This window comes from Panthera uncia (assembly GCF_023721935.1).
Source record: "Panthera uncia isolate 11264 chromosome C1 unlocalized genomic scaffold, Puncia_PCG_1.0 HiC_scaffold_3, whole genome shotgun sequence".
Lineage (NCBI taxonomy): Eukaryota > Metazoa > Chordata > Mammalia > Carnivora > Felidae > Panthera > Panthera uncia.
Genome location: NW_026057584.1, coordinates 37,414,453 through 37,441,501, shown reverse-complemented (window position 1 = coordinate 37,441,501; position 27,049 = coordinate 37,414,453). Strand labels below are relative to the sequence as shown.

General features: G+C 36.6%; 1 protein-coding gene across 3 annotated transcripts in view; it reads right to left on the bottom strand.

Annotated features, from left to right (window-relative positions):
- Positions 1-24,559, bottom strand: part of BOLL (boule homolog, RNA binding protein) — a 43,561-nt gene extending 19,002 nt beyond the window's left edge. The window contains exons 1-9 of one of the 3 annotated variants that reach the window (XM_049615208.1): positions 24,364-24,559; positions 20,378-20,521; positions 17,773-17,864; positions 15,854-15,908; positions 13,818-13,893; positions 10,687-10,814; positions 4,037-4,108; positions 1,560-1,607; positions 414-542 (exon numbers count right to left, since the gene is read on the bottom strand). In XM_049615208.1, the coding sequence (XP_049471165.1) occupies positions 414-542; positions 1,560-1,607; positions 4,037-4,108; positions 10,687-10,814; positions 13,818-13,893; positions 15,854-15,908; positions 17,773-17,864; positions 20,378-20,521; positions 24,364-24,384 (765 nt within the window). In that variant the 5' untranslated portion in view covers positions 24,385-24,559. Of the gene's footprint in view, positions 1-413; positions 543-1,559; positions 1,608-4,036; positions 4,109-10,686; positions 10,815-13,817; positions 13,894-15,853; positions 15,909-17,772; positions 17,865-20,377; positions 20,522-23,357; positions 23,446-24,363 lie in introns of those variants that run through there. The other 2 variants (XM_049615210.1, XM_049615209.1) reach the window with 2 other exon arrangements.
- Between the last annotated feature and the right edge of the window lie 2,490 nt (positions 24,560-27,049).

The window sequence follows — 27,049 nt, the reverse complement described above, 5'->3', positions numbered from 1 at the left end:
TACATTTTGTAGTTATGAAGTATTTTTGATTTACATTTTAAAGGAAGATTTTTTTTAGATTATTTTCTTCTTTAATTTTTATATGCTTTTAATTGACAGAATGTTAATAACAATACAGATTGACAGGCAAACCAAAAGAAAGAGAAGTATTTGGTACCTTACTCTTTCAAGCAGATCAAGTCAGAGATTAGCCTAGTACAGTGAACAGCTAATTTCAGAAATGGTTCAGAACTAGTTAATGAAGAAGTCTAAGTTGGAGCATTCTTAGATATTAAAGAGGAAAAGATGTGAATAAATCAAAGAAAAAAGATATGCAGCTTCCATGAGGGTCTTAAATATCTTTAGAAAAGAAAAAGAAATAAAATATAACGATGAGGTAGTTATAGGTAATTTACTTTGAGACTAATACATACCTCTGGAACTGAGGCTTCCATCAGAGAAAGTGGAGGAGGGACACATCCACCATCTTGTGCGATTTCCACCGGTTGATAAATAACCTCAGAAGGTTGCAGGTATAAGAATGGAGCAGAAGATGCAGGAGACTAAAACACAAAGCCATATTTCCAAATCAAATATGATTCCAGTTAAACCAAATAACTTACCCAACAGATGACAGAAATATTTGTTTCATAATTTGCTGAAGTTCTTTTCCAAGAATAGAAGTATCTTAACAACAAATAAGGAGTTCTTGGTTATTATAAATTCCAATTGTGTAGATGTGATCAAAGAACTTTATCACTGGTAAATACTAAAGTTTCTTAATGCTTCAGAACCTCATTTATAAATTCAGATAATAATGATATTAAGATCACTATTGAAGGTTGTAATAATATAGCTTACAGTGTTTAAATTGGCACAGATACCTATTCTCAGCTTTGTGACTTCACATGGGAATGCAAAATGTCATTAAATAGTCTTTTTGGTGGTATACTGTTTGTATCAAAAATTGAGAAATGGAATTTTACTAAGGAGCATAGTCAAACTGAAGAAAAATTTGAAGTAAAACTGGAAAAATGCTACATTTCCCCATAATATTAATAATAAAAAGTAGGGGCGCCTGGGTGGCTCAGTCGGTTAGGCGGCCGACTTCGGCTCAGGTCATGATCTCGTGGTCCGTGAGTTCAAGCCCCGCGTTGGGCTCTGTGCTGACAGCTCAGAGCCCGGAGCCTGTTTCAGATTCTGTGTCTCCCTCTCTCTCTCTGACCCTCCCCCGTTCATGCTCTCTCTCTGTCTCAAAAATAAATAAATGTTAAAAAAAAATTAAAACAAAATAATAAAAAGTAATTTTGCATGTTTATATAAGTACTCACTTTTTAATAAAATGCTTTCACTAACACAATCTCATGTGATCTTCACAAAGATCAGGTAAACAAACTTACAAAGGTATGGTATCATTACTTCCATGTTACAAATGGGGAAGCTAAGAAATATAGTAATTAAATAAACTGCCACAGGTATCACAGTTACTAAATAGAAAAGGAACATCTCAAATCTAGTTCTCCTGACCTTAATATTCATATAGTCTTCATAAAAATACAATTAAAAAAGTTAATATTTACCTGAGGAACGCCCCACTGCCACTGTCCTGGTAGGCACTGTGCAGGGGCCTAAAATGAAAAACAGAGACAAACCCACCCACATTATAAACAGGGGTCAAAACTGGATATCTACATGCAAATAGAATGAAGTTGGATCCCTACACCTGAAACTATATACAAAAATTAACTCAAGTTGGGTCAAAGATCTAAAAATGTAAGAGCTAAAACTATAAAACTCTTAGTAGAAAATATGTGTAAATCTTTGTGGGTTCGAATTAGGCAATTAAAAAATATATATATGACATGTAGCATTCTTTCTCACCCCCTGACACTTTAAAAGCACTGGGTTGAGCTTTTCTTCCTTGACCCTAGATAAAAATTAGGACAGAGCACTTCTTGGGGTGTGGCAGATTCCAAATGTGGACTCTCTAGTTAGGTAGTTTACTGGATTCTTTGGTGATCTCCCTGCTGAGAACTTCTAATTACATTTCTAGCCCTTGATTCTAGAAGTCTATTTCACACATATTCTTTCTTTATTGGGGTCATCTTAAAGTTTTTTGAAAAGGGTCTCTTCTGTGAGGTTCACATCTTGCTCTTGGGACATATAAACCTTTCTTGTTGTGAGTAAAAGTTCAACACATTCCCACTGTAGCCTTCTCTCCAGGCTCTGCCTCCAGAGACTAGTTCAGCTGCTTCTTTGGACTTTTTCAGTCCAAAGTCAGGTGCATTAAGCTTTCTTAGTCATTCTCTGATGTCCTCTTTACTTGGTTGAGAAGGAGGGGAAATGCCATAGCATTCTAACAACTCTTTTATTCAAGAAAACCTTGCTACCAATCTCCCTCAGCAATCTCAGCTTCCCCTCATTGTGTTCAAGGTGGACAATAAGCTAAGGGTCCTCAAACTGGTTTCACAATATTTGGCTGGTTGTGTTAAAAGCTGTGGTACCCAATGTTTTGTCTTTGAGGCTTCTGCTAAACTTTTGAGGCAGCTTAGAAAAAGTGATACCACATATGTATTTTATTTTATTTTTTTATTTTTTTATTTTTTTTTTAAATTTTTTTTTTTTAACATTTATTTATTTTTGAGACAGAGAGAGACAGAGCATGAACGGGGGAGGGTCAGAGAGAGGGAGACACAGAATCTGAAACAGGCTCCAGGCTCTGAGCTATCAGCACAGAGCCTGACGCGGGGCTCGAACTCACAGACCGCGAGATCATGACCTGAGTCGAAGTCGGCCGCTTAACCAACTGAGCCACCCAGGCGCCCCCACATATGTATTTTAAATATATGCCATTAAGTTATTTTCATATTTAGTAAATGAAGGAAATACTTTAGATATTTTATATTTAGCATGCTAATAGAATTGATAACTTTATTTAAAAATAAGCAATATAGCATAATAATATAATGTACACTAGAGTGCCTGGGTGGCTCAATTGGTTAAGTGCCAGACTTCAGCTCAAGTCATGACCTCACAGTTTGTGGGTTCGAGCCTCACATCAGGGTCTGTGCTGACAGCTCAAAGCCTGGAGCCTGCTTTGGATTCTGGGTCTCCCTCTCTCTCTGCCCCTCCCCTGCTTGCGCTCTGTCTCTGTCTCTCTCTCAAAAATAAACATTAAAAAAAATATAATATACATTAACATATGATAATATAACAAATTTAAATAAATTTAAATTTAAAATTCTATCTAAAATAACCCTCCCTCCCAAAACTGAGTCTAATACTAAAAAGAATTCCAGTAAACTTAACACTTGATGTGGGTGTATTTTAAAAGTTAAAAAAAAAAAGAAAGAAACAAATTCTCTTCCAATATTCCAGAAGTAAGAAAGAATGTGATTTTATTTGTGAATGCTATAGATCAGAGGTTGGAAAGTAAAGGGCCAGAGAGTAAATATTTTAAGCTTTGCAGTCCATAATATCTCTGTTAGAACTACTAAACTCTGTCATTGTAGTACAAAAGCAGCCAGAGACAGTATGTAAACAAATACAAGATATGTAATACAAATACAAGATATGTAAACAAATCGTTATTTGCAAAACACCAAAATAGTCTGGCATTATGGATCACTTATCACCAATCTCCCACAGAATTAACAGAAGAGTGTTGGTTAACTAAAAGAGGCTTATTTTAATATAGATTATGTTAAATATAATAGCAAGGAAGTAATATAATGTTAACAATAACATTAAAAAATTAGCCTGTGACCCTGAATGTGTTATCTGTATGTTGCTTTGGGAATTTCTAAAGACTTTTGAGATTAAATGTTAGCCAAATGGAGCAAAACTGACCTCATTACATTTGGTTAAATGAAGCAAACATTCTACCTTCTTGTATGATATTGTTTAGTTCCCCATAAGAAAAAAAAACCCACTGTTATCAAGGCTTAAGTATCTCATTTTAATTACTAGAGTTATTGCATGAGAAAGAATACAATGAAATTTACCCAAAAAGGACTGAAGGTATTACAGAGAATTTTAATTGTAATTTCATGTTTACCTGATAGTGATACGCAGGTTGCTGATAAACTGGCTGAGCTACCATCACAGGGGAACTAGATACAGAACGTGACTATAAGAGGAAAAAAAAAGTGAAAAATTATTTTAGGCCTAAGCAAAATTCTTTAAAATAGTTATTACAAAATTTATCCCGAATTGTTACCTAAACCCAAACTGTGGTCTATGATTGGAAATGTCATTTTTCTACCTGTTATTGATAGAATTACCAACCCCACTTAAGTCTACTAAAATCATCACAGTAGTCCCACTTTTATTTGGTTTCATGTCCATGGTAATGCTAAAACCACCACCAGAAAAGTTGTTTCGTCCAGACTATAAAAATATGGTTCTAAGAGAATTTTTTAAAAGAAAATGGCAGCTGGACTTAAGGTGATGATGCCTATTTCCATCATGAGACCAGCAATAGATAATGTTAACATATAGAACTGAATGAATAATCACATCTAATTTTGCCACTGATTTCCCACTACTTACAAATAATTAAATCTTATTCCTTTGTTATACATTTAATTAAGGCAAATACATTTCTTATTGAAGCATTTATCAAATTCTGTTTTATTAATTTGACACTTAAATGAGTTAATCATCCGGGGTGCCTAGGTAGCTCAGTTGGTTAAGCGGCCGACTCTTGATTTTGGCTCAGGTCATGATTTCCTAGTTCATGGGATCAAGCCCCACGTCCAGCTCTATGCTGACAGTGTGGAGCCTGCTTGAGATTCTCTCTCTCCCTCTCTCTCTGCCCCTTCCCTGCTTGCTTTCACGTGCACATGTGCTCTCTTTCTCTCTCTCTCTCTCTCAATTAATAAACATTAAAAAAAAATAAATGAGTTAATCATCCAATAAACTTCAAGTGATTTCTCTATGTTTGAAAAAGTACACATAATACTTAATTATTCAAAGTAACAGAGTAAACCCAAAATTAGGTTATTTAAAATCAGACTAATAAAACAGGCAAATTGTATTACAAGATAGTTAAAATAAGCTTTAACGATAGCAGTTACAATTCAGTTTCCAATATGGGATCTAACTTATGTTGTTTTATTTTAATTCTCACTGTACCACCCCACCCACAAAATGAAAAAAGTATCATTGTACAATTTTCAGACTATCATGTTAATAAAATTGTAAAGAGATTAACATTAGAAAATAATAATGTAATTTACTATATTAATTTATTTAATTTCTAATAACAAAGGGGGAAAAATCTCAGCAGACATAGAAAAAGCATTTGTTAAAATTCAATACCCCTTATGCTAAGCGAAATTAGTCAGAGAAAGACAAATAACATATGACTTCACTCATATGAGGAATTTAAGATACAAAACAGATCAACATAAGGAAAGCATAAAGAATATAAAAACAGGAAGAAGGATACAACATAAGAGACTCTTAAATATAGAGAACAAACAGAGGGTTGCTGGAGGGGTGGTGGGAGGGGGAATGGGCTAAATGGGTCAGAGGCATTAAGAAACCTACTCTTGAAATCATTATTGCACTATATGCTAACTAACTTGGATGTAAATTAAAAAATAAATAATTAATTAAAAAATAAATATGTCTGGGGTGCCTGGGTGGCTCAGTCGATTGAGCATCCGACTTCAGCTCAGGTCATGATCTTGCAGTGTGTGAGTTCAAGCCCCTCTTCGGGCTCTGTGCTGACAGCTTGGAGCCTGGAGCCTGCTTGGCATTCTGTGTCTCCCTCACTCTCTGCCCCTCCCCCACTCATGCTCTCTCTCTCCCTCTTTCTCTCTCTGTCAAAAATACATAAACATTAAAAAAATTAAAAAAAAAGATATGTTTAAGGAAAAATATTCAATACTCTTTCATGATAAATTTAATACTCTTTCTTTCTTAGCAAACAGAATGTAAAACACCTTTCTTTTTTTTTTTAAATTTTTTTTTTTTCAACGTTTTTTATTTATTTTTGGGACAGAGAGAGACAGAGCATGAACTGGGGAGGGGCAGAGAGAAAGGGAGACACAGAATCGGAAACAGGCTCCAGGCTCCGAGCCATCAGCCCAGAGCCTGACGCGGGGCTCGAACTCACGGACCGCGAGATCGTGACCTGGCTGAAGTCGGACGCTTAACCGACTGCGCCACCCAGGCGCCCCAAACACCTTTCTTAATTGATCAGGTGTGACTTTGCCCCTCTAGGGAACATTTGACAATACTTTTGGTTTTTATAGATGTGAGGAGGCTAGGACACTGCTAAACATCCAATGTACATGACAGCCTCCAACAACAAAGAATCATCTGGCCCCAAATGTCTGGTGCTGAGGTTGAGAAACCTTCGTTAAATCTAAGATTATCTTCCAAAATCTACAGTATATGTATACAAAACTTAATGGTGAATCACTGAACTTGTTTCCTTTTTCAAGGACAAGGGCATGTTGTTATATAAATACTGTAGCAGAGACAATGCCAGTGCAATAACTCAATGGGAAAAAAAATGAGAAAAGAGCAGAAAAAAATAACTATACTGAATAATAAATGATTGTCTATATAAGAGTTTTGAAGGATTACTGATAGAATATGAACACTTAAAAATCAAAAGCATTACTACCTATGAGTCTCAACCTATTAGGAAATGTGATTAAAAAAATGTCATTCTTAAAATCAACAAAAACCATAAAGTACTTAAGAATAAATCCAACAAAAGATGTACTAAACTATTTCCCGGAGAAAGAAAATTTTGTGGATAGATGGAAATAAAAAACCTAACGAAATGTTTGTGGATGTTAAAATTCAGTATTATACACAAATTAATCTACATATTTAATGCAATTATAATAAACACCCAACAAAGGCTTTTCACAGAATTGAACAAGCTGGATTATAACATTTATATTTATAAAAATGAAGACTTAAGGATAGATGAGAGACACCTGAAGAAAAAAGTGATAGGGTTGCCCTACCAGATTTTAACTAGTTCTAAAGCAACAGGACCTAAAAGAGAATTGGGCAGGGCAAACAAATACACCAGTGGAATAGAACTGAGAGCCCAGAAGAAGACCCCACTCCACCCACACCCCAGAAATGTGGCATTTCACAGAGGATTCATTTCAAAACAGTGGAAGATGATGAATTAGTCAATATATGAACTCCAGATTTAAGATCTAGATGTGAAAAACAGCAACACTATAGTATTTTACAAATAAAATATAAAATATCTATATTTGAGTAATAAGGAAGTGTTTTTTTTTAATTAAAAAATTTTTGTTAACGTTTATTTTTAAGAGAGAGAGAGAGAAACAGAGAGAGAGAGAAGAGAATGAGCAGAGGAGGGGCAGAGAGAGGGGGAGACACAGAATCCAAGCAGGCTCCAGGCTCTGAAGCTGTCAGCACAGAGCCTGACGTGGGGCTCGAACTCATAGACTGTGAGATCATGACCTGAGCTGAAGTCAGATGCTCAACCGACTGAGCTATCCAGGCGCCTCAGGAAGTGTTTTGGTTTTGTTTTTTTTTTTAAACAAGATACTAAAAGATGAAGCCATAAAGGAAAACATTAATATATTTTTTAACATTAAAAGAACTAGCATGTGACAAAGACAAAACTTATAAAGTTAATGGACAAGCCACAAACTAGAACTCACAAAATTCATACATGAACTCAAGAAAAAGACAATAATCCCCAATGGAAAAAAATAAGTAACCCCACTGGACAAAGGATATGAAGAGGCACCTCTGAGAAGAAAGTAGAATGGCAAATAAATACATGAAATGTTAAATCTTACCAATGATTAAATAAAAAAACAACATACTATTTCATAATAACATTGGCAAAAATGTAAAATTAAAGGGTTGGCAGATTATGGAGAAATTGCAGCTTTCATAAACTGTAGCTAAAGTGTATATTTGGAAAGCCATTTGGCAACATTTAGTCAAAGACGTTTATACTTTATAATGTGAAATTTTACTTCTATGCATATATTGTAGCCTAGACCAAGTTAGTGTGGTAGGGGCCCCTCCCTAAGGAGAGAAAAAAAAAAAAAGAGAGAGAGAGAGAAAAGGAAAAAAAAAACACAAAAAACAAGGTAACCTGGCTATGTGTCTATGTGACAACATCCCTCATGACGTTGTAAACTGAGAACACTTAATCAGACTACATGTGTGTGTATGTTACCATATATGGGAGACAAAGAAATAGAAAATGCATAAAAAACCTATGCTACATGATGTTTGGCGCTCAGTTTTTTGGGTATGAACCCAACTGAGTGGTGCTGGCACGAATAAAGTTGCTTTCTGGAAATTAAAAAGCCTCGGTGCCACGACTCTGTGTGAGAATCCTGCTACAGCAGGAGAATACAGAATTTTTCCAGTGGTACATAAGCATGAATAAGTTTAAGAGTATTAATTTTTTTCTTATAAGTTTATTTATTTATTTGGAGAGAGAGGGAGAGAGAACGTGAGTGTGTGAGCAGGGGAGGAGAGAGAGAGAGGGTGAGAGAGAAATCCCAAGCAGGCTTCGCACTGTCAACACAGAGCCCTACGTGGGGCTTGTACTTACAAACTGTGAGATTATGATCTGACCTCAAATCAAGAGTCAGATGCTTAACCAACTGAGTCATCCAGGTGCTCCAAGAGTATTAATTTTTAGATCCTAACATATGTACTCCTTCCTGATTTGATCTGTGAATGTGTCTGTGTACTATGTGTCTGTCTTCTTTTCATAACTCTCCTTTCACAATTACCCTTCTCCTTCACAATGAAAGACACACTTCTCAATCATCCTGGATCTGTTATAGTGCTTTGTTCTGGAATATAAATACCAACAGGGCATGAAACAATTCAAGAAGGCAATGCCCTTAAAAAATAGGAGATAGCAAAGCAAAAAGAGTTTATATAAGAAATATTAAAGAGGAGGAGTGCCTGGGTGGCTCAGTTGGTTAAGTAACCGACTCTTGATTTTCACTTGGGTCATAATCTCAAGGTTGTGGGACTGAGCCCTGTGGCAGGCTCTGTGCTGACAGCTCAGAGCCTGCTTGGGATTCTTGCTCTCCTGTCTCTCTGCTCCTCCCCTGTTGTCTCTCTCAAAATAAATAAACTTAAAAAAAAAAAAAAAAGAAATATTAAAGGGGAGATGGTCCCTTATTTCATCGAGGGAACAAAATAAGTTACATGATCGTCACAGGAATGCATACTAACTCATTCATTTGAACTTAAACATTATAAAAATATTAAAGGTCAGAATTTTCTAATAGAAACAAAGTTTTATTTGGCTGACTAATTTTGTTAACTGAGTTCTAGAGCAGACATTTTCCATCCTTTTTTTAAAAAAGATTTTTTTTAAGTTTATTTATTTTTGAGAGAGAGAGAGAGACAGAGAGACAGAGCGTGAGAGAGAGAGAGAGAGAGAGAGAGAGAGAGACAGAGCGTGAGTGGGGGTGGGTGGCAGAGAGAGAGGGAGACACAGAATCTGAAGGAGGCGCCAGGCTCTGAGCTGTCAGCACAGAGCCTGAGGTGGGGCTCAAACTCACAGACTGTGAGCAGTCTGGGGCTCACTGGGGCAGAGCAAGAGAGAGAGAGAGAGAGAAGTAAGGCTTGATCCCATGACCCTGGGATCATGACCTGAGCCAAAATCAAGAGTCAGCCCCTCGACTTAGTCACCCAAGCATCCCACAACACTTCTTCTTAAACGAAATATACAGCTACAAAGTTTTATAAAAATGTATCTAAAATAAATCTATAATACTCCACAATATATAATATTCGTACATTATTTAAAATTTCAGGGGCTCCTGGGTGGTTCAGTTGGTTAAGTGTCTGACTTTGGCTCAGGTCATGATCCCACAGTTTGTGAGTTCAAGTCCTGTGTCAGGCTCTGTGCTGACAACTCAGAGCCTAAGGCCTGCTTCAGATTCTGTGTCTCCCTCTCTCTCTGCCCATCCCTTACTCACACTCTGTCTCTCTTTCTGTCAAAAATAAGCAAACATTAAAAAATTAAAAAAAATAAAATTATGACAAATTTAAGGTGTCAACTTAAAAATGAGTGAGACTATTTATAATTTTTCAGAAAATTTTTAGAGGCTGTAGAAGAAAAAACTTTGAAGACCACTTTCCTAGACAAACTCTCACACAATACATACAAGAGCTAGATGTTCACTGTACTCTTGATTACAGAAAAAAAACTTAAAATGTCCATCAATAGGGGAATATACACTGATATAATGGAATATTATAAAATATTAAAAGTGAATTAGATATACTAGCATCAGCATGGTTTAATCTCTAAAAAATAATGTTGAATAAAAAAACTAGATTATTTACATAGTGTTTAAAAACCACCCAAAATAATACTACCTATTGTTTAAGGACACCTACATGTGTAGAAAAACCATAAAATGATAGGAAAGACATTCTGGTTATATATTCTGGATATATCTGAGGAGAAAAAGAGAGTAAGAATGTGGGGGCAAGGAGACTTTACCTGAATTTCTCATATTTTATTTCCCCCTATTAAATGAACTTAAGTAAATATGGCAAAATGTTAACATCTGTTAAATTTAAGTGGTAGCTACATGGCGATTATATTATTATTCGTGCTTGTCTGTGGTTGAAATATCTCAGAAATAAATATTTTACAAAATCAATAGAATAGATGGAAAACCTTCTAAGATGAAAATTACTTACAGGCCAAGGTGGTGGAACAGAAGTTACCTCTGGAGTATGAAAATAAGCAACACCATTATGATAAGTGTAAGGATATCCAGTTGAAGTTGTTAGATACATTGTTCCAGCTGCAGGCATTATACTGGAACCTAAAGCAAACATTAAATAATAACAATAACTAAAATGTTCAATTTTCTTTTAAAATGGTAATTTCTGAACATTTGAAAATGTTTATCTTAACACACCTATATAGTTATGGTAAAAATTGAATGTTGCAAATTAAAAAAAAATTCCATACGTTAAAGTATCTTTGAAATATATGTTTTCAAACTTACTATCTTAGAGCTTTTATTACTTTAAGGTGAATAAGAGAAAAAGAAACAAGTTCAAAAAAGAATACTAAAAATTCATTAACTTAGATTTTAGTACCAATGTAACAAAACACAAAGCTTAACAATTTAAATTATTATCAGCAAGGCCATTATTTTTATAAATATAAATTATAAAGTTAACTGAAGATTATAGACACTATAATAAAGTTCCTAAGACCTTAGTAAGACCTTTTATTAGTAAAAGGCCAAAGATGATGAAATCAGTGAGGTTGGAAAAGATTCCATACTTTCCTGAAGGGATTTTGGTTCTACCCCACAAATTCTTTGGATCTACTCTCACAATAATTCATTGACACTGTAACTCTTATTCTCTAGCTTCCCTTTGCTGTAACTGCTGCTGTTGCAAACATGACCATAAATCTTCCATGTGGCTAGTTCTGGGTCCCCATCTCTTTTCTCAGATCAAGTTATTACACTCCTCCCCCCAAATTAAAAAATATGTATGTTTTTGTCAGGAGAACACTTGGAAAATTTATATAAACCAAGTTAGATTAAGTACTTGACCAGCAAATTTATGTAAATTACTGGAACTGGCAATCCTTCTTCCAGTATATCAGTGATTCTCAAAACTTAACATACATTAGAATCACCTAGATAGCTTATTATCCAGGGCCACATTTGCAGAGATTTAGATTCAGTAAGTCTGGGATAGGGCCTGAGGATTTGCATTTTGACAGATTCCAAGTGAACTGTTACTGGCTGCAAACCACACTGTGAGTAGCACTGGCCTACCATTTTAAGCAGCACTACTGCTTCTCAGCCTTTATATTTTCACTGTATTTCATCTAGAGTTGTTACTGCTTACTTTAGTGATTCTTAATCCCATCCTTTTGAGAATTTGATGAAAGTCATGGAGTCTTTTCTCAGAGATATATACTGAAACAAAATTTTGCACACAATTCATGAAGTTCATGGATTTCCCTCCAAAGATAATCAAGGAACCACAGGTTTATCTGCTAAATGAATGAATGAATGAATGAATGAATGAATGAATTTTAAGTCAGTACAGTTACAGGGCATTGAACTTGGCTGGTGATACAGCCAAAAAGAAAAAAGAAAAAAATTGGACATACCGTATTGAAGTTAGGCTCTGGTGGGAAAGATAGTTATTAGGTAACTACACAATTAATCAATTAAGACAATTTTGATAAATACATTAAGACGTAGTGTAGTCTATTATACTAGGTAGTATGAATGTTCCAATTGTATTTAATTTGTGAGGAAATGATGTTTGGGCTGAGCTTTAAAGAATGAATGGGATTTTAATGGAATGGCAAAGAGCATTCTAGGTAAATAGTGTATATTAGGAGTACGGTATGTTCTGGAACTGAGATGAGGCTGGATGGCTAAAGCATGGGAAGAAAAATAAAGGACAGTTCAAAAATAAGCAGAAAATAACTTAAGATGCGCACTTTTGAAAGATTACTCCGGCTTCCTTGTGTATGATAGGTTGGAAGGTACCAAGACTGGATTCAGAAAGACCAGTTAGGAGGCTTTTCCAGTGATCAAGGCAAGGAAAGTGGGTAGCTCAGACTAGAATGTTGGTAATGGAGATGGGAAAAAAAGCAACAGATCTGAGAAAAAATTGAGATAAGAATCCCCTGTATCTTGAGAATCTACTTTTATACTTAATATTTATTTGCAGAAAAGTATAATGAGCTTTGGAGTCAACCTGTCCTGGATTTGAAGGCTAATGCCACTATTTGGTTATATAGTTATTTAACCCTATACTTTTCAAATTCACCACCTGATTGAAAGCATTCAGCATAGTGATTCATGGTTTTTTTTGTTTTTTTGTTTTTTTTTTAGCAACTTGTGGGTCATAATATGAACATTACTACTTATACCTACTGCTGGTGATAAAAAATGGTTACTACGTGTCAACAGCTTAATTCTTAGAACAAGAAAGAAGTATTAATCTACTGAGGACACTTCAGTTATCTTCTAAATTAACAAATAACTAAGTCAAAATTAAACTTGATTAACTTCTAAATTAAAATAGACCACCCAAATGAGTACAACTATTAATTTGTTAACAGATGTACAATAAACACCTAATGTTTTACACATCCCAGTGGACACTAGGACACAGCTAAGGAAGAATAAGAAAATTCAGTTGTGAATTTTCTAGCCAAAGACTGTTATAGAGTTTAATAAATATTTAGGTAAAAAGCAAACTGTAAAGATGCCTAATACAATAAATAGGAAGATTGAGAAAAAAAGAAGAGTAGAGTTGAAAACCTTGCAGAAATTTGAGAAAGGCACATAATTTAGCCAATTATTAAAGCTTTAGGAATTGTTCCCTCTGATAATTATGACACATCTAGTTGGGTTATATACCTACCATGCAACTAGAGTTTCTGATATTGGTTCTTTATTTTTATTTTCAGTATTTTAAATTTAAATTTCTAATTTTAAATTACTTTTCTAATTATAAAAATTTCCAATTCATAATGCCAAATTACTTCTAATTACCTTTGTAATTTTAAATTATATTTTTATTTTAGAAGAGTTTTCCTTTAAAGATGTAATTATATGTAATATATGTAAGCACCATTATTTATGTAAAATTTTCCCTACCCCCTGAAAATCTAACATACGTTAATTTGTAAGAAATATTCATTTGATCACCAACTTTGCTGAAATAACTTTATTAAATTAAAGAAGTCTGACCTTCTAATTAAATTCTAGAAAAAGTCTAATATTTCAAAAAAGAACCATGTAAAAATACTGGAAAATGCATTAGTTCTCAATACATACGAGGAATTCCTACTTGTTGTTTTCTTATTGCTGGACCAATGTTCAATTTCTTATCTTTATAATTAAGTTTTTCAGCCTAGAATAAAAAAAAATTTATTATTTTGGCACTACTGTTTTATAAAACCAATAGTGAAAAACTAGTGAGAAACATTTTTAAAATTCAGACTATAATAGTTTTGAAAGCAGCAAGGAATACTGGAAAGGACAAAGTCTTTGAATATTAAAGATATGGGTTTGAATCTTGGTTCCAATGCTTTGACCCTAGTTCTTTAATGGGAATACAGTCAAGCCTCTACTCATAGATCCCGTATTTGGGAATTCACCTATTCATTAAAATTATTTGTAACCCCCAAATCAATACTTGTAGCAATTTAGTGATTACTAGTGGACATGAGCAGAGAGGTGAAAATTTTTAATTGCCTGACATATATGGTCCCAGCTAAGGTCAAACAAGGGAATACTCTGTCCATTCTTGTTTCAGCTCTTACGGTGAAAACAAGAGTCCGTTTCATGTTCTGTTTAGTGCCATGTTTTTTGCATTTTTGTGTTTTATGTTGGTGATTTTGCTATCTTTTTAATTTTGCTATTTAAAATAGCCCTCAAGTGTAGTGCTGAGGTACTGGCTAGTATTCCCAAGCACAAGAATAATGTCATTTGCCTTATGGAGAAAATATGTGTTACATGAATTTAATTCAGGCATGTGTTACATAATGCTGTTGAACAGGAGTTCCATGTTAATGAATCAACAATATATATTTAACATGAAGTCTTTAAACAGAAACACACATAAAACAAAGTTATGTATTAATTGGTTAATGCAAATAACGTAGGGGCATCTGGGTGACTCAGTTGGTGAGGTGTCCAACTTCAGCTCGGGTCAGATCTCACAAGTTCGTGAGTTTAAGCCCCGCACTGACAGCTCAGAGCCTGCTTTAGATTCACTGTCTCCCTCTCTTTCTGCCCTTCCCCTGCTTGTGCTCTCTCAGAAATAAATAAACATTAAAAAAAAAAACAAAGAAGAAAATAATGTAACCAGAAACTTGTGGGAACCTAGTCTTGTATTTCTTCTAGGAACAGCAGTCCAATATTTGCCAATTCAGTGTTCATGGTGACTTTAAAGAACATAACTAGTATGAATAGTGGGGATCAGCTGCATGTGATTTAATATATAATTCAAACTATTTTTTTCCTTAAAAAATTAACTAACATTTACCAAATTTAGTTATTACACTGAACTGCAGGCTATAGACTTTTTCTATGAATGTTCTTAGTTTATATAATGTTTTTCACAAGAGGGAAGTAATCTCAGATAATCTCACTCTAGTGTTGTAGTGTTTGTAGGAATTCAAAGTGCTATCAACTAACACTTGAGAAAAGATATATCCCCAAGTTCTTAGTTTAAGCAAATAAAGTAAAAAATTATATTACAGCTTGACAAACAAACGCATGCAATGATTTAGAATTTGTTTTTCTATTGATAAAAATCTATGCTTAATCTTTTTTAAAAAGATTTTTAAAAATATGTTTTTAAAAGTAATCTCTACACCCAACCTGGGGCTCAGACCTATAGACCTGAGATCAAGAAATACATGCTCCACTGACTCAGCCAGCCAGGCACACCTGTTTAATCTTAAAAAAAAGCCAACAACTTTTTTTTTTTAATTTTAGAGAGAGAGAGAGAGAGAGAGAGAGAGAGCAAGAGTGTGTGAGCAGGGTAGTGGCCAGAAGGAGAGAGAGAGAATGGCGAGCAGGCTTCACGCTCAGTGTGGAGCCTCACGCAGGGCTTGATCCCATGACCCTGGGATTATGACCTGAGCCAAAATCGAGAGTTGACCACTCAACTGACGGAGCCACCTAGGCGCCCTTAATCTTTTTTTAATTCAATTTTTTTGGAGACCAATGTCAATCTTAAGATGCAAATAAGTTAACATTTTTTTTTCTAGCAATTGACCATTGTACTGGAATGCTAATACTAAAACAAATATCCTAAAGGATTAGTTTCAAAAAAGGAAGTTGAATACATTAAGAGATCTTACCTCTTGTAAAATTTTTTGTGCATCTTCTTGTGTTTCAAAAGTGATGAAACCATACCTAAAAAAATGCATTAATTATTTTCTTTAGAACATTAGAGTTATACTAAGATTAATTTTTTTTCTTTTAAGCATGGGCCACTGTAGTAGTGAGCAGTTTTCTAAGGTGCCCAGCATGCAAAATTTAAGAGAATCATTCACAGCTTAACACTGTCACCTCCTCTTAGAGTCAGGACACTAAAAAAAAAAAACAAACAACAAACCAGGATCTTCAAACAGTTTCATATCTGACTTGTATATAAATCAGGAAAGCATTTAAGATTCAAGTTCTGGCTTACAAATTAGGATGCAATAAATTTTGGTACAGAGACATAATCACCTTTTAAAATAATAGAAGTTTGGCTTAAATAGGAATCAGAGTAGGGAAAAAATTTCAACACAAAATTTTTTTAAATTGGTAAATGTTTATTTATATGGACGTATTATTATTAGCACATCTAAACTGACAATGCAATTACTAGTATTTCCCAAAGACAAATAAAAAATATGTACATCCCAGACTTTCTACCTGCTGTTTGCATGCATAATTGTTACCTCCAGAGTACAATTCATATAATATTCAAGATACAAATATATTTTGAATGCAATGTCCAAAAAGCCAAAACAGATAGACAAAAAGATATGAAAGAGATAAAACAGTATATCCCCCTGCCAAGCATAATTTCTACTTAGGTAACTTAAGGAAACTAGAGTAGTGTTAAATATCTTGACTATTTTCTTCAATTCATAGTTACTGTATTATATAAAAAGTTTCTTCCTCTAACAAAGAATTTCTCTTTTTCTATTTGCCCAAACATTAAATAAGGATTAAGGAAATACTTTTACACTAAATTTTTGATAGAACGCATACACCACCCAGTGGAAAAGGCATAAAATACAGTTTACATATCTATGTTTTTAGTGGTAAAAAGTGGATATTACCAAAATATTGCAAATTCTATTAACCAAATACAAGAGCTACAATCTCACTTCTTCCTAATACTATTTGTCAGTCTGAGAAGTATCTCATTTGTTTAAAAATAACATCTCTCCAGGAACCCATCTCTTCCAAAGTGCTCACTTGACATTCTTACAAGTTGCTTCCCTCTAGTAGAATTTTCTATCTACCTTGTTAGTCCTTTCTCTTATGTATGTCCTGCCTCTCTTTCAAGAAAATGGACATAATCCTTCACTGATCTCCACTGTCTTACCCATTTTTTTCCCATGGATATTTTATTTTATTTTTTAAAATTTTATTTTTTATTTTTTAAAATTTACAACCAAGTTCTGTCTTACCCATTTTAACTTTGCTATCAAACTTAAGTAAGTACACTATGTAAACTACCTCTTCTCTGAGATTTGGCTTTTGTATAAACCAGTCCACTGCAATGGCTCTAAGGTCGTTAGCCATTTCTAGACAAATCCTCCTGATTTCTTCTCAGTTTTTATTCTCTTTGATTTGGCAATTAAAAATCATTCTCTTTAGAGTTATATTTCTCAGGTTAGTTCCTTATCTCTGTGTCTAAAGCAGGCACACAATTCCAAGAGCATCTGATTCCTTTAGCTTCTGGTTCCTTAGCTACTGGACGTTAGTTACCCAACATTAAATGCTTGCTACATAACATTGAATAGTTCCTCAGCCAATGCAAGAATAGCTTCCTAACAAATTAAGGAATATTATAGTGTCCTCCCCCATGCCAAAATACACACACACATACACATACACACACACACACACACACAATGCAGATTAAAGGCAAGAAGAAAGAAGAGAGCATGAAATTCTCTTTTTAAAAAATGGAATCAAAATAAGTTAGCATACCAAATCTAGTAAGCCAATAAAAATACAATTGTTAATTCTATGTACTATCTATAGCAATACTAACCCTTTGGACACTCCAGCTCTGTCATTTACAATCTTCACTTCTTTTACAGACCCATACTGGGAAAAAAATTTTCTTAAATCATTTTCATTTGTCTAATGGCATAAAAGGAAAACACAAAAAATTGCTTTTAATAGCTTTTAATGGCTTTTAAAATATCCTCTAATTGCTAAAAAATGAAACAAGTCTTATGCTTGTTTTGGAGACAGAAAAGATTGTAAACAAATAGTAATATAAACGTAAGAATGCCTCTCAGCATAAAAACAGTATATAAAACCACTAAATTATTAAAACCAATGTAAATACATTGCTTTATGCAGTAACTATGATGTTAAACTATTATAATCAATGAAAAAAATTTAAGCTGAATTGCTTTAAAAACAAAAAGAAAGTTCACTCATATTTAAAGGAATTCTTGTTGGCCAGTTAAAAAAATAGCTTGAATTAGGCACGGCTATAACTATAGTAAGGGCATATTACTATTGGTTTTTGTGGCTCAGAGAGGCCCATGGTCATGGCAGTGGAACTAAGTTGTTGGTGTATACCAGTCCCTCTATTTTAATCAGCAGTCTCCAGGAACAGTAAGGTCTTAGGAAAGGAATACATTTCTAAAAGTACTTGAACTCAATTTGTGATATCAATGAAGTAGCTACAAGATTTAGAGTTTTTAGATAGTTTATCTGTACTCAACATACATTTCAGCTAAATAATGACATCATAATTTTCAAAATAAAAATTTGAATCATCATTGGACTATAATACACAAGATATCTACAAGGATGGTTTTAACTGCAGTAGTCTCATAATACACTCATTTTATCTTTTCCTACAATATTCACACTAAATCCACTGTAATTTCATTTTCTGGTTCAGGTATAACTACCCCATGGAAACTTTAAATATCTTTAGAAAAGAATTTCTTTATATACACAGAAAAAGGCATGCCCAACAGCAGTGCTATGCCTCTTATATACATTATCAGGTTTTAGTTGGTAGCCTACAGCCTGGTAAATTGGATGATGACAAATACTGAGATAATCTTAAGAATAACTAAATTCCTCTTATTTCAATAAACTCAAATGGAACCAATGCCAGAAGAATTTCTGTTAGAGATTTGAAAACAATTCAAACTATTCTCTGATAGAAGAATCACTAGTTCAATTTTGCAGCTCTACTTCCTAGTTGAAAAATAAGGAGACAAAGTCAAGATGATTAAGTATCAAGAGGGATGGGCTATAAGCTTCCAAAAAGAAGAGTTTTAAAAAGTTTGACACTGTTTGCTACTACAGAAACCCATCCAGGAACCCATCTCTGGATGGTTCATTTCCTCGTTGTCATTTGTCTATGGTTTTGGAAACGGTATAAGTATCAGGGAGGGAACCCTAGCCGTTACCTTAAAGGTACAACTGTGTTCTAACAATGGCCTCTTAAGTTCATAACGTAGCTGATAAAATTCAATAACCTAGAATAGCCTAACCATATGAATATTTCCATTTATTGATAATTTATTGAAAAATATACTGTTTATGATATAAATTAATTCTGAACAAAAATACTCAACTCGAATATTTATGGTCAGCCATTAATATTTTTCATAGAAACAGAAAATCTTTTTAAAATTAGCATTTCATTAAAAATCATTTTTATTCATGTTTAGTGAACCAATGACATACTTGCTTAAAAATCATTATTTTGACAAATACACAAATACAGTATGTGTATCATTTCTCTTGAGAAGAAAAAAAGTATTTTCATCCAAATTGCAAAAGATTGATTATAGGGAAATAGTAATAAATGTCAAATTTATTTGACACATCTTTGGCACAAAGATTTTTTTTAATTAAGAAAGACAACTATCCCTGTAATTTTCAATATATAATATGGAAACTTGGAAATCTTTCTACATATCCACTTAGAAGTAAGGATATTCCACTTAAAATAGCATGCAGACCTTTCCTATAGGTGTTTACTACTACCTCCCAAATGGGGGTGCTAAAACATCTCACAAACTAAGCTTCTTTGAAAGAGTGGAATGACTGATTACATTATTAAAGTGTATTAATGTTAAGATGTTTTATTCTGACATTTTTTTTTGTGATCAGATTCTAAATTAGATGGCGGAAAGCAATTTTGATGGAAGTTTAGGAGGTTATTCAATAGGAACTTGAGAGTAAAGTTGGGATAAAGAAACAAATTCATAGGACTAAATTTTGTGTTTTTTAAAAAAATTGCGTTTTCTTTCGAAATTATTACCATGCATTATTTTTTTTGGAGTATGACATAATAAAGTATAATTAGTGTGGTATGGTGAAATAAGGAATATGGAACTATGAGTCAAAATAGTGGGATTCTAGTCTTCACTCTGTCACGAAGAAGCTAGGAGCCTACAGATATATCAGTGAGCCTCAATTTCCCTGTATGGGAAATTACACATATTCTTTTTAACCAACATTGGTACTGAAAAGATTCTTTATAGTAAGACAATGTGAAACCTACTAATCATTATGGAAATAGCAATTGTTATTTTTGCAGTTGTACAAAAATTTTCTGAGAAATAAAATAACTTCTAACGCAAAAAATACACTATGTTACATGCATAAATAGGTACCTTAAAGTCAATTCCTCCTACAAAGATGCGATTAGGGATCACTGTTCCATATCTTGGGGCACTTGTTGGGTTATTCAAAGGCACAGGTGATACAGGATTAGGGGATGGAGATAATGAATCTGTTTGCGTCTGATTTGATGTTTGCTGTAAAATAAAATTCTTTTAAACTTTTAGCATTGGGTAGAAGTTTGACGCAGGCTGAAAACAATATCTTTCAAAAAGATGAGTCATTTAGACAAAATGTAATATTTTAGACTTTAATTTTAGTCTATTATTATGAAGATTATAATTAGAACTAATACTTTTTTTGGAGCAATAAAAATATGGGAAATGTAGAATCTACTCCACTACAGAGAAAATCTTAATTACTTAAAATGTTTCTGTGAATTATTATTAAATATACAATTTAAATATTATAAATATTGAGGAATATTAAACTCAAAAAACAGAAAGAGAAAAGCAGCCGTGACAGCTGGGAACTGGCTTTGTTCTGGTGTTGTTAGGAGTTGGCCTTGAACTCACAGCTAGGCTATGGTTGTTCTCTTGTTAACAGGCATTAGGCAAAGTTACTCTGTGATTGTGACGGATCACAACAAAAACAAGACCATTCCATAACCATGTCTGAACGCTGACAAAAACAAAAGCATTGTCCAAACCATAAGAATGACCAAACAGCCCTCTATTCTGGCTGATATGTATAACTGCTCCATTTTTATCAATCACAGCTTTGGCTTCAATCTATTTTTCTTGCCTTCTAGATAAGAATTAGCAGAATTACTCCCACTTTCTGACAACATGCATCTCACAGTAAAGCCATTCTTCCTTAAACCCTATCTAAAAAGAGCTTAACACAAGTTTAAATCCCATAGTAAGTTCTTTTCTAGCACCCTCTTACCAAAAGGCTCCATGGTGCATGCTCTTCCTTGTGGCAACAATTCAATACACCCAACTTTAGTGAACTACAGTATGTTCCTGGTAGTCTTTGGCTAAAGGGCAGTGACAAGTTGATAAATTCTGACATTCAAGTTCACTGTTTTTTAACTCTAAAGTCAAAGTTTTAAATGCACTTGTCAATTTGAAGATTGAACTGATTTTGTAAAGAAAAGAGAAATTTACATACCTATATCTCATAGGCATAAATTTTTATACCAAAGATTGAACTCAGTACATACATGTTCATAATTCCAAGTTGGGGGCCTAATTTAGATTCTAATAAACATATATTAACATATATGCCTTTGCACAATGGCAAGATGGTAAGCTCTTAACCTACATCTGAAAAAAACAAGACTTGAGAATAGAATTTTGATAGCAGTTTTTAAAAAAAATTTTTTTTTTTTACGTTTATTTATTTTTGAGACAGAGAGAGAGCATGAACGGGGGAGGGTCAGAGAGCGAGGGAGACACAGAATTTGAAATAGGCTCCAGGCTCTAAGCTGTCAGCACAGAGCCCGATGCGGGGCTCGAACTCACAGACTGTGAGATCATGACCTGACCCGAAGTCGGTCGCCCAACTGACTGAGCCACCCAGGCGCCCCAAGGATAGAATTTTGAAGAGAAACAATTTAAAGCACTTGCTTATTATTTTCCTTTTGGGAACATTAAACAGGCTTCTCAGACAGTCTAACGTACTAAATGAGTATGCTTCAAAAATCTTGGTTTCAGAATTTCAATTCTCTGAGAAACAAATACATGAAAATGAATTTCCAACATAGATAATGAGTTGTTCTTTTTCATAGTTGCTCTCCTGTCTCACTTAATTGGCCAATAAAACCATGATCCCTAAGTCAATCCTTCAAGATATACAGAGAAATGACTAGGCCAGTAGTGACTACAGGGCTACAGGCTGGATCTCATTGGGTTCTATTCTGCATCTAGTGTTAAGGGGGAACAACACAAATTCCTAAAAAGGGAGTTCATAAAAACACCTATTAACCCACAGAAAAATCATCACATTTAATAACTGCTATGTTGTAGTTTCCAATTAAAGAAATTGGGGAACCAATCTTAAAAGCATTCTCTCTGGGCATTTGGAGGTTATTTGTAACTTCAGTCACTTTACTTCTAGGATGTAGTGCAGAGAATGATGATTTTGGGGTGCTTAGTTTTATTTTTCAACTGTGGATTTGCATTGCTAGAGATAATAGCATAGCTCTAGTAGATACAATCTTGTCTGTTTACAGATTGTAAAATTTTAAAAATCAGTCTTCATGAAATTTTCTTCTGAAAAACAAGTTCGACAGATGAATTCATTTGTTCTCCAATTTGTTTAAATAAAAGTCAATTCCATTATTTTTCACAGAGAAAGGACATGAACAAAAGTGAACAGGTGCTTTATTTCCAATCTTGAGAAACTAGTTAGATGATACCGAGAAAGGAAAAACATCAACTTTTTATATCCTGTTCATTTCATTCTCATTTCTAAGGCTCCTGCTGTACTGTGGGTTCCTACTGCCTTATTTTTCTTCTTACCACTTATCACTTTCCAACATACTATATAGTTTACATATGTTTATTGCTTACCACTTTCCAATGTAGTGCAGTGTTCATATGGGAAGGGATTTTGCCTATTTTGTTCACTGATCATTTAAAGTGGGGATGGTACATAGCAGGTGTTCAATAAATAATTTGTTGAACAAACGAATGAATCACTTCTCCCTGCTCATGATATCCCAACCATTAGGCAGAGGGTTTAAGAATACAATATGAAAAGAACCTAGAAAATATCTTAATGTTAGTAGTGACAAGGCTTAAGCAGAAATATCTCAATTCCTCAGAGAAGGTTGGCGATGCACTGAGCTAATAAAGCCTCAGATTCCACCGGCAATAATTTTGCAAATGTATGAAAAGCACTTAGGCAGGTGTTGTTAGATTAGAAGTAAGGGTTCTTAGTTTAGCAAAACTTCCTGCACTAAAGAGTTTATTAAACATTTCCTTCAAAGTAATGTGCCCTCACTGCCTCCATCCCTTGAGAATTAACCTCGAAATCTATCATCCACTTTGCCAGCGAAGACAACGGGAAGAGGGCAGGCTAACCGTCGCAGTCAAGGCCTCGAAGCTCCTTCCCCTCCGAGGCCAGCAAGCTGAGGCGCTGGAGGATATGGCCGCTGCGACAATTTCCTCGGGTTCTCTCGGGTCATCGTGAACTTGGGCACTGACACGAGGATCCACCCCCTCCCCACCAAAGTGCGGGAGGGAAAAGAAGGCTAGCCAGCGAGAAATTTTGACCCGCAAACCCGCCAGCAGCAGTGGCTGGAACCCTCAACGGCACCGACCCGACGGTGGCCTCCAGCGTCGGCAACAACTCGGCACTCACGTGGCGCGCGCTGATTGGCTGCCAGCGGGGTGGGGGCGGGGCACAGTGGCACCTCGCCTCAGCGCCTCGGCTCCTCAGGCCTGCTTCGTCTCCCGCCCCTCCCCCCCCCCCCGGCCCTCAGCGTCTCGGGCGCACACCCGGTATTAAAGTGTCCGGGTCCGTCCAGGGCCAAGGTGCCCCACCCCTCCCTCCAGGTCTCTCCGGCCTTCCGGTCCCCACTGACTAGCCAGGGAGAGGCGGTGTCAGCCGCCCTGGCAATCCCTTGCGGTGGGCGTCTGGGCGGAGTCCGGCCCGAGCAGGCGTCAAAGACCAGGCCGAGCCCAGTTTCGGCGGGAAAGCTATTTTTCTAGCCCAGCCCCGCCTGTTGTACAGGACCCGGCCACCCGCCGCCTCCTGAAACCTTCCGGCCATTTCCGAGGTCCCCCAGCCAGCCTACACCCGGTCCTGGCCCGGTGGTCCCACCTTCCCGACCCCACCACCCGACCCGACGGGGCCTGCAGGGAGGCCGCTCTTCGCGGTGGTCGATGGGGCATCCTGTCCACGTTTCTTCCCGAAAAAATAGCGGGCGTTTGGGCCCTAGACTTCACAATTCCAGCCCCTCAGGAACGGAGTCCACGTTGCTCCTTCCCCTTGCTATCCCGGGGCCGGAGGCCCTGACTGCCGTACTCACCGCCCCGGACTCGGTCTCCATCTTCCTCTACGCTCTTCAGAACCCAGGGGAAAGGATCAGAAACCTGAAGTTTGAAAGCACCTTCACACCAAGGAAGCAACACCACGTTTCCCCGACGGACACTCCCCCTGGCGGCGACGGCGGCAGTGGCAGCTGCAGGGGCGCAGGCTCGGACCCGGGACCTGAACCTGCCACCCGGTAGGGGGGGGTGGGGAGGAGCAGGCGACGTCGCCTCGGGCGGCGGGGCGGGCGGGCGCAGCAAGCCGGGAGCGGCGCGGGCGGGCGGTTTCGGCTGTGGCCCGTGGTCGCGGAGCTGGGCCGTCTGGGGAGGGAAGAGCGTGCAGCAAGTCGGGGCGGACGTGTGGTGTGCAGACGAGGGCTCGGCTCTGGGGCCACTCTCGCCTGCTTTCGGACGGCTGGGGAGGAGAGAGCGAACGGTTATGCAAAGCACCATGCACCGCACACTTTCCTCTCTTCTCCCCTTTGGAGGAAAGTCGGCGTCTGGGACTGGTGGGTTTCGAGAGGTTGACGTGACCTCAGGCTTTACTAAGCAGCAAGAGGCCGGTTGAGGGGTGACTTCGGAAGGCTGGTGCAGGGCCAGGAGGACGGTTTCCAGAGTCAAACTCTGACCCCCCCGGGCCTGACGCGCCAAACTCGGGGACTCCCGAGAAGCCAGGGACTCCGCGCTGCACCTGTTGTCGCCGTCACTCATCCCCGCTAGCGGGCGGGGCGGGGCGGGCGCTTGGCCGGGACCCGCCGCGCAGCCCAGTCTGGGCCTCGGCGCCCGTTACAGGCTGGCGCCCGGAGCAGCTCCCGCGGGCCCCTCGCGGCTGAGCACCGCCCGGCCGGCCGCAGCAACAGCCTTGGGAGCCGGTCTGCGACGAGGCCACCCGCTCGCCAGAGGGGGTGAGCACTGTGCGGCTTGACTGGAGCGGCTCCGGCGGCCTTGGGATACATAGCCTTTGAAAGAGTACTTTGTAAAAAATATCTGTGAAAGGTAGCTGAGAGTTCTGTATATCGCCGCTATAATGCATAATGTAATATTATACACACATATATATGGTATATAAATATATAAGCGGTATATAATATATAATCAAGTTGTAAATAATTACAACTAAGTAAACATGTAATAATGCTGATGATTATTGCACCTACCATTTATCAAGAATTCATTTTGTGCCAGTCACAGTGCTTTATAATCAATATCATTTCATTGTTCTCACAGAAACCCTTCAAATAGATACTACTGTATCTATAGATACAGAGCTAAAGCTATAAGAGATTTAACTATAAGAGCTAAAGAGCTAAAGCTCTTAAGAGCTAAAGCTATAAGAGATTTAACTGGGATCTCTCTGACGATTCATGAGCTTAACATTAAAAAAATGAAAAAACAATTTTAATGTTTTACTTATTTTTGAGACAGAGAGAGACAGAGCGTGAACGGGGGAGGGTCAGAGAGAGGGAGACACAGAATCTGAAGCAGGATCCAGGCTCTGAGCTGTCAGCACAGAGCCCAACGCGGGGCTCGAACTCACGAACCATAAGATCGTGACCTGAACTGAAGTCGGATGCTCAACCGACTGAGCTACCCAGGCGCCCCTAAATTTTTTTTTTTTTTAATATTTATTTATTCTTGAAGGAGAGAGAGAGCGAGCAGAGGAGCGAGACCCAGAATCTGAAGCAGGCTCCACCGCTCTAAGCTGTCAGCACAGAACCCAACTCCGGGCTTCAGCTCATGAGCAGTGAGATCTTGACCTGAGCCAGAGTCCGATGGTCGACTGACTGAGCCACCCAGGTGCCCCATGAGCTTAACCATTTTGACATGTGCTTTTAAAAAGTTAGCAGTAACAACTATTAAAACTGACATTAATAATAACTTCTGTACTCTCTGTTATAAAAGTTTGTGTTATTTTACTTTAAAGATAAACGTTTAAAAATATGCAGTATGGCTTAATTTGTAATCCGTACAGAGATTAGCTCTTCATATTATTTACCAAAAATAAAATGGGAAGCATAATTTTTTCACTGAATACAGTTATCCAGTCATTAGTTTTGCATGCAATTTAAGCTCATTTTAGGTTTTAGTTTCTGTGGAAACAGAAAAGACAAACCTATTCAAATTAATACTAACATTCTAGAGCAAAATAGTTTTGCTGTTCAATAACAGAACTGATTTTGTTCTTTTTTTTTTTTTCCAATAGTAATGATGGGTGCGAGTAGTTATTACTATCCCCTCTTTTGCCCAAGTCTTTAATTGGCTGAAAACCCTTCCTTTTGAAGACTGTCTTCACCATAAAGGTGGTCAGTGTGTAATACACAAATTAATCAACACAATTTAGGGGATATTAACTGTATTTCAAGGCCCCTGTTAGGTACTAGGGGGATATACTGTATTTACAGTAGATAATTATTCTACTTCTCTTTTCATTGTTAAAGCAAAAGGAATTTTTGGTTTTAAAATTTGGATAAATCATGTAAAAGTATACAATTCAACTAGTAGACATTATAGAGTTCCTATTGTGTGTAGGACCTAATATTAGGCTTTATGTTATGGGGGATAGGAGGATGAACAAGATCAAATCCTCATCTTGCGTGTTTTTCAATCTAGAAGGGGAGAAAAGACTAGTTGCTCAAAAATAGTAATGATACCTAAATGTGCTTATAATTAATAAGACATAAGCAG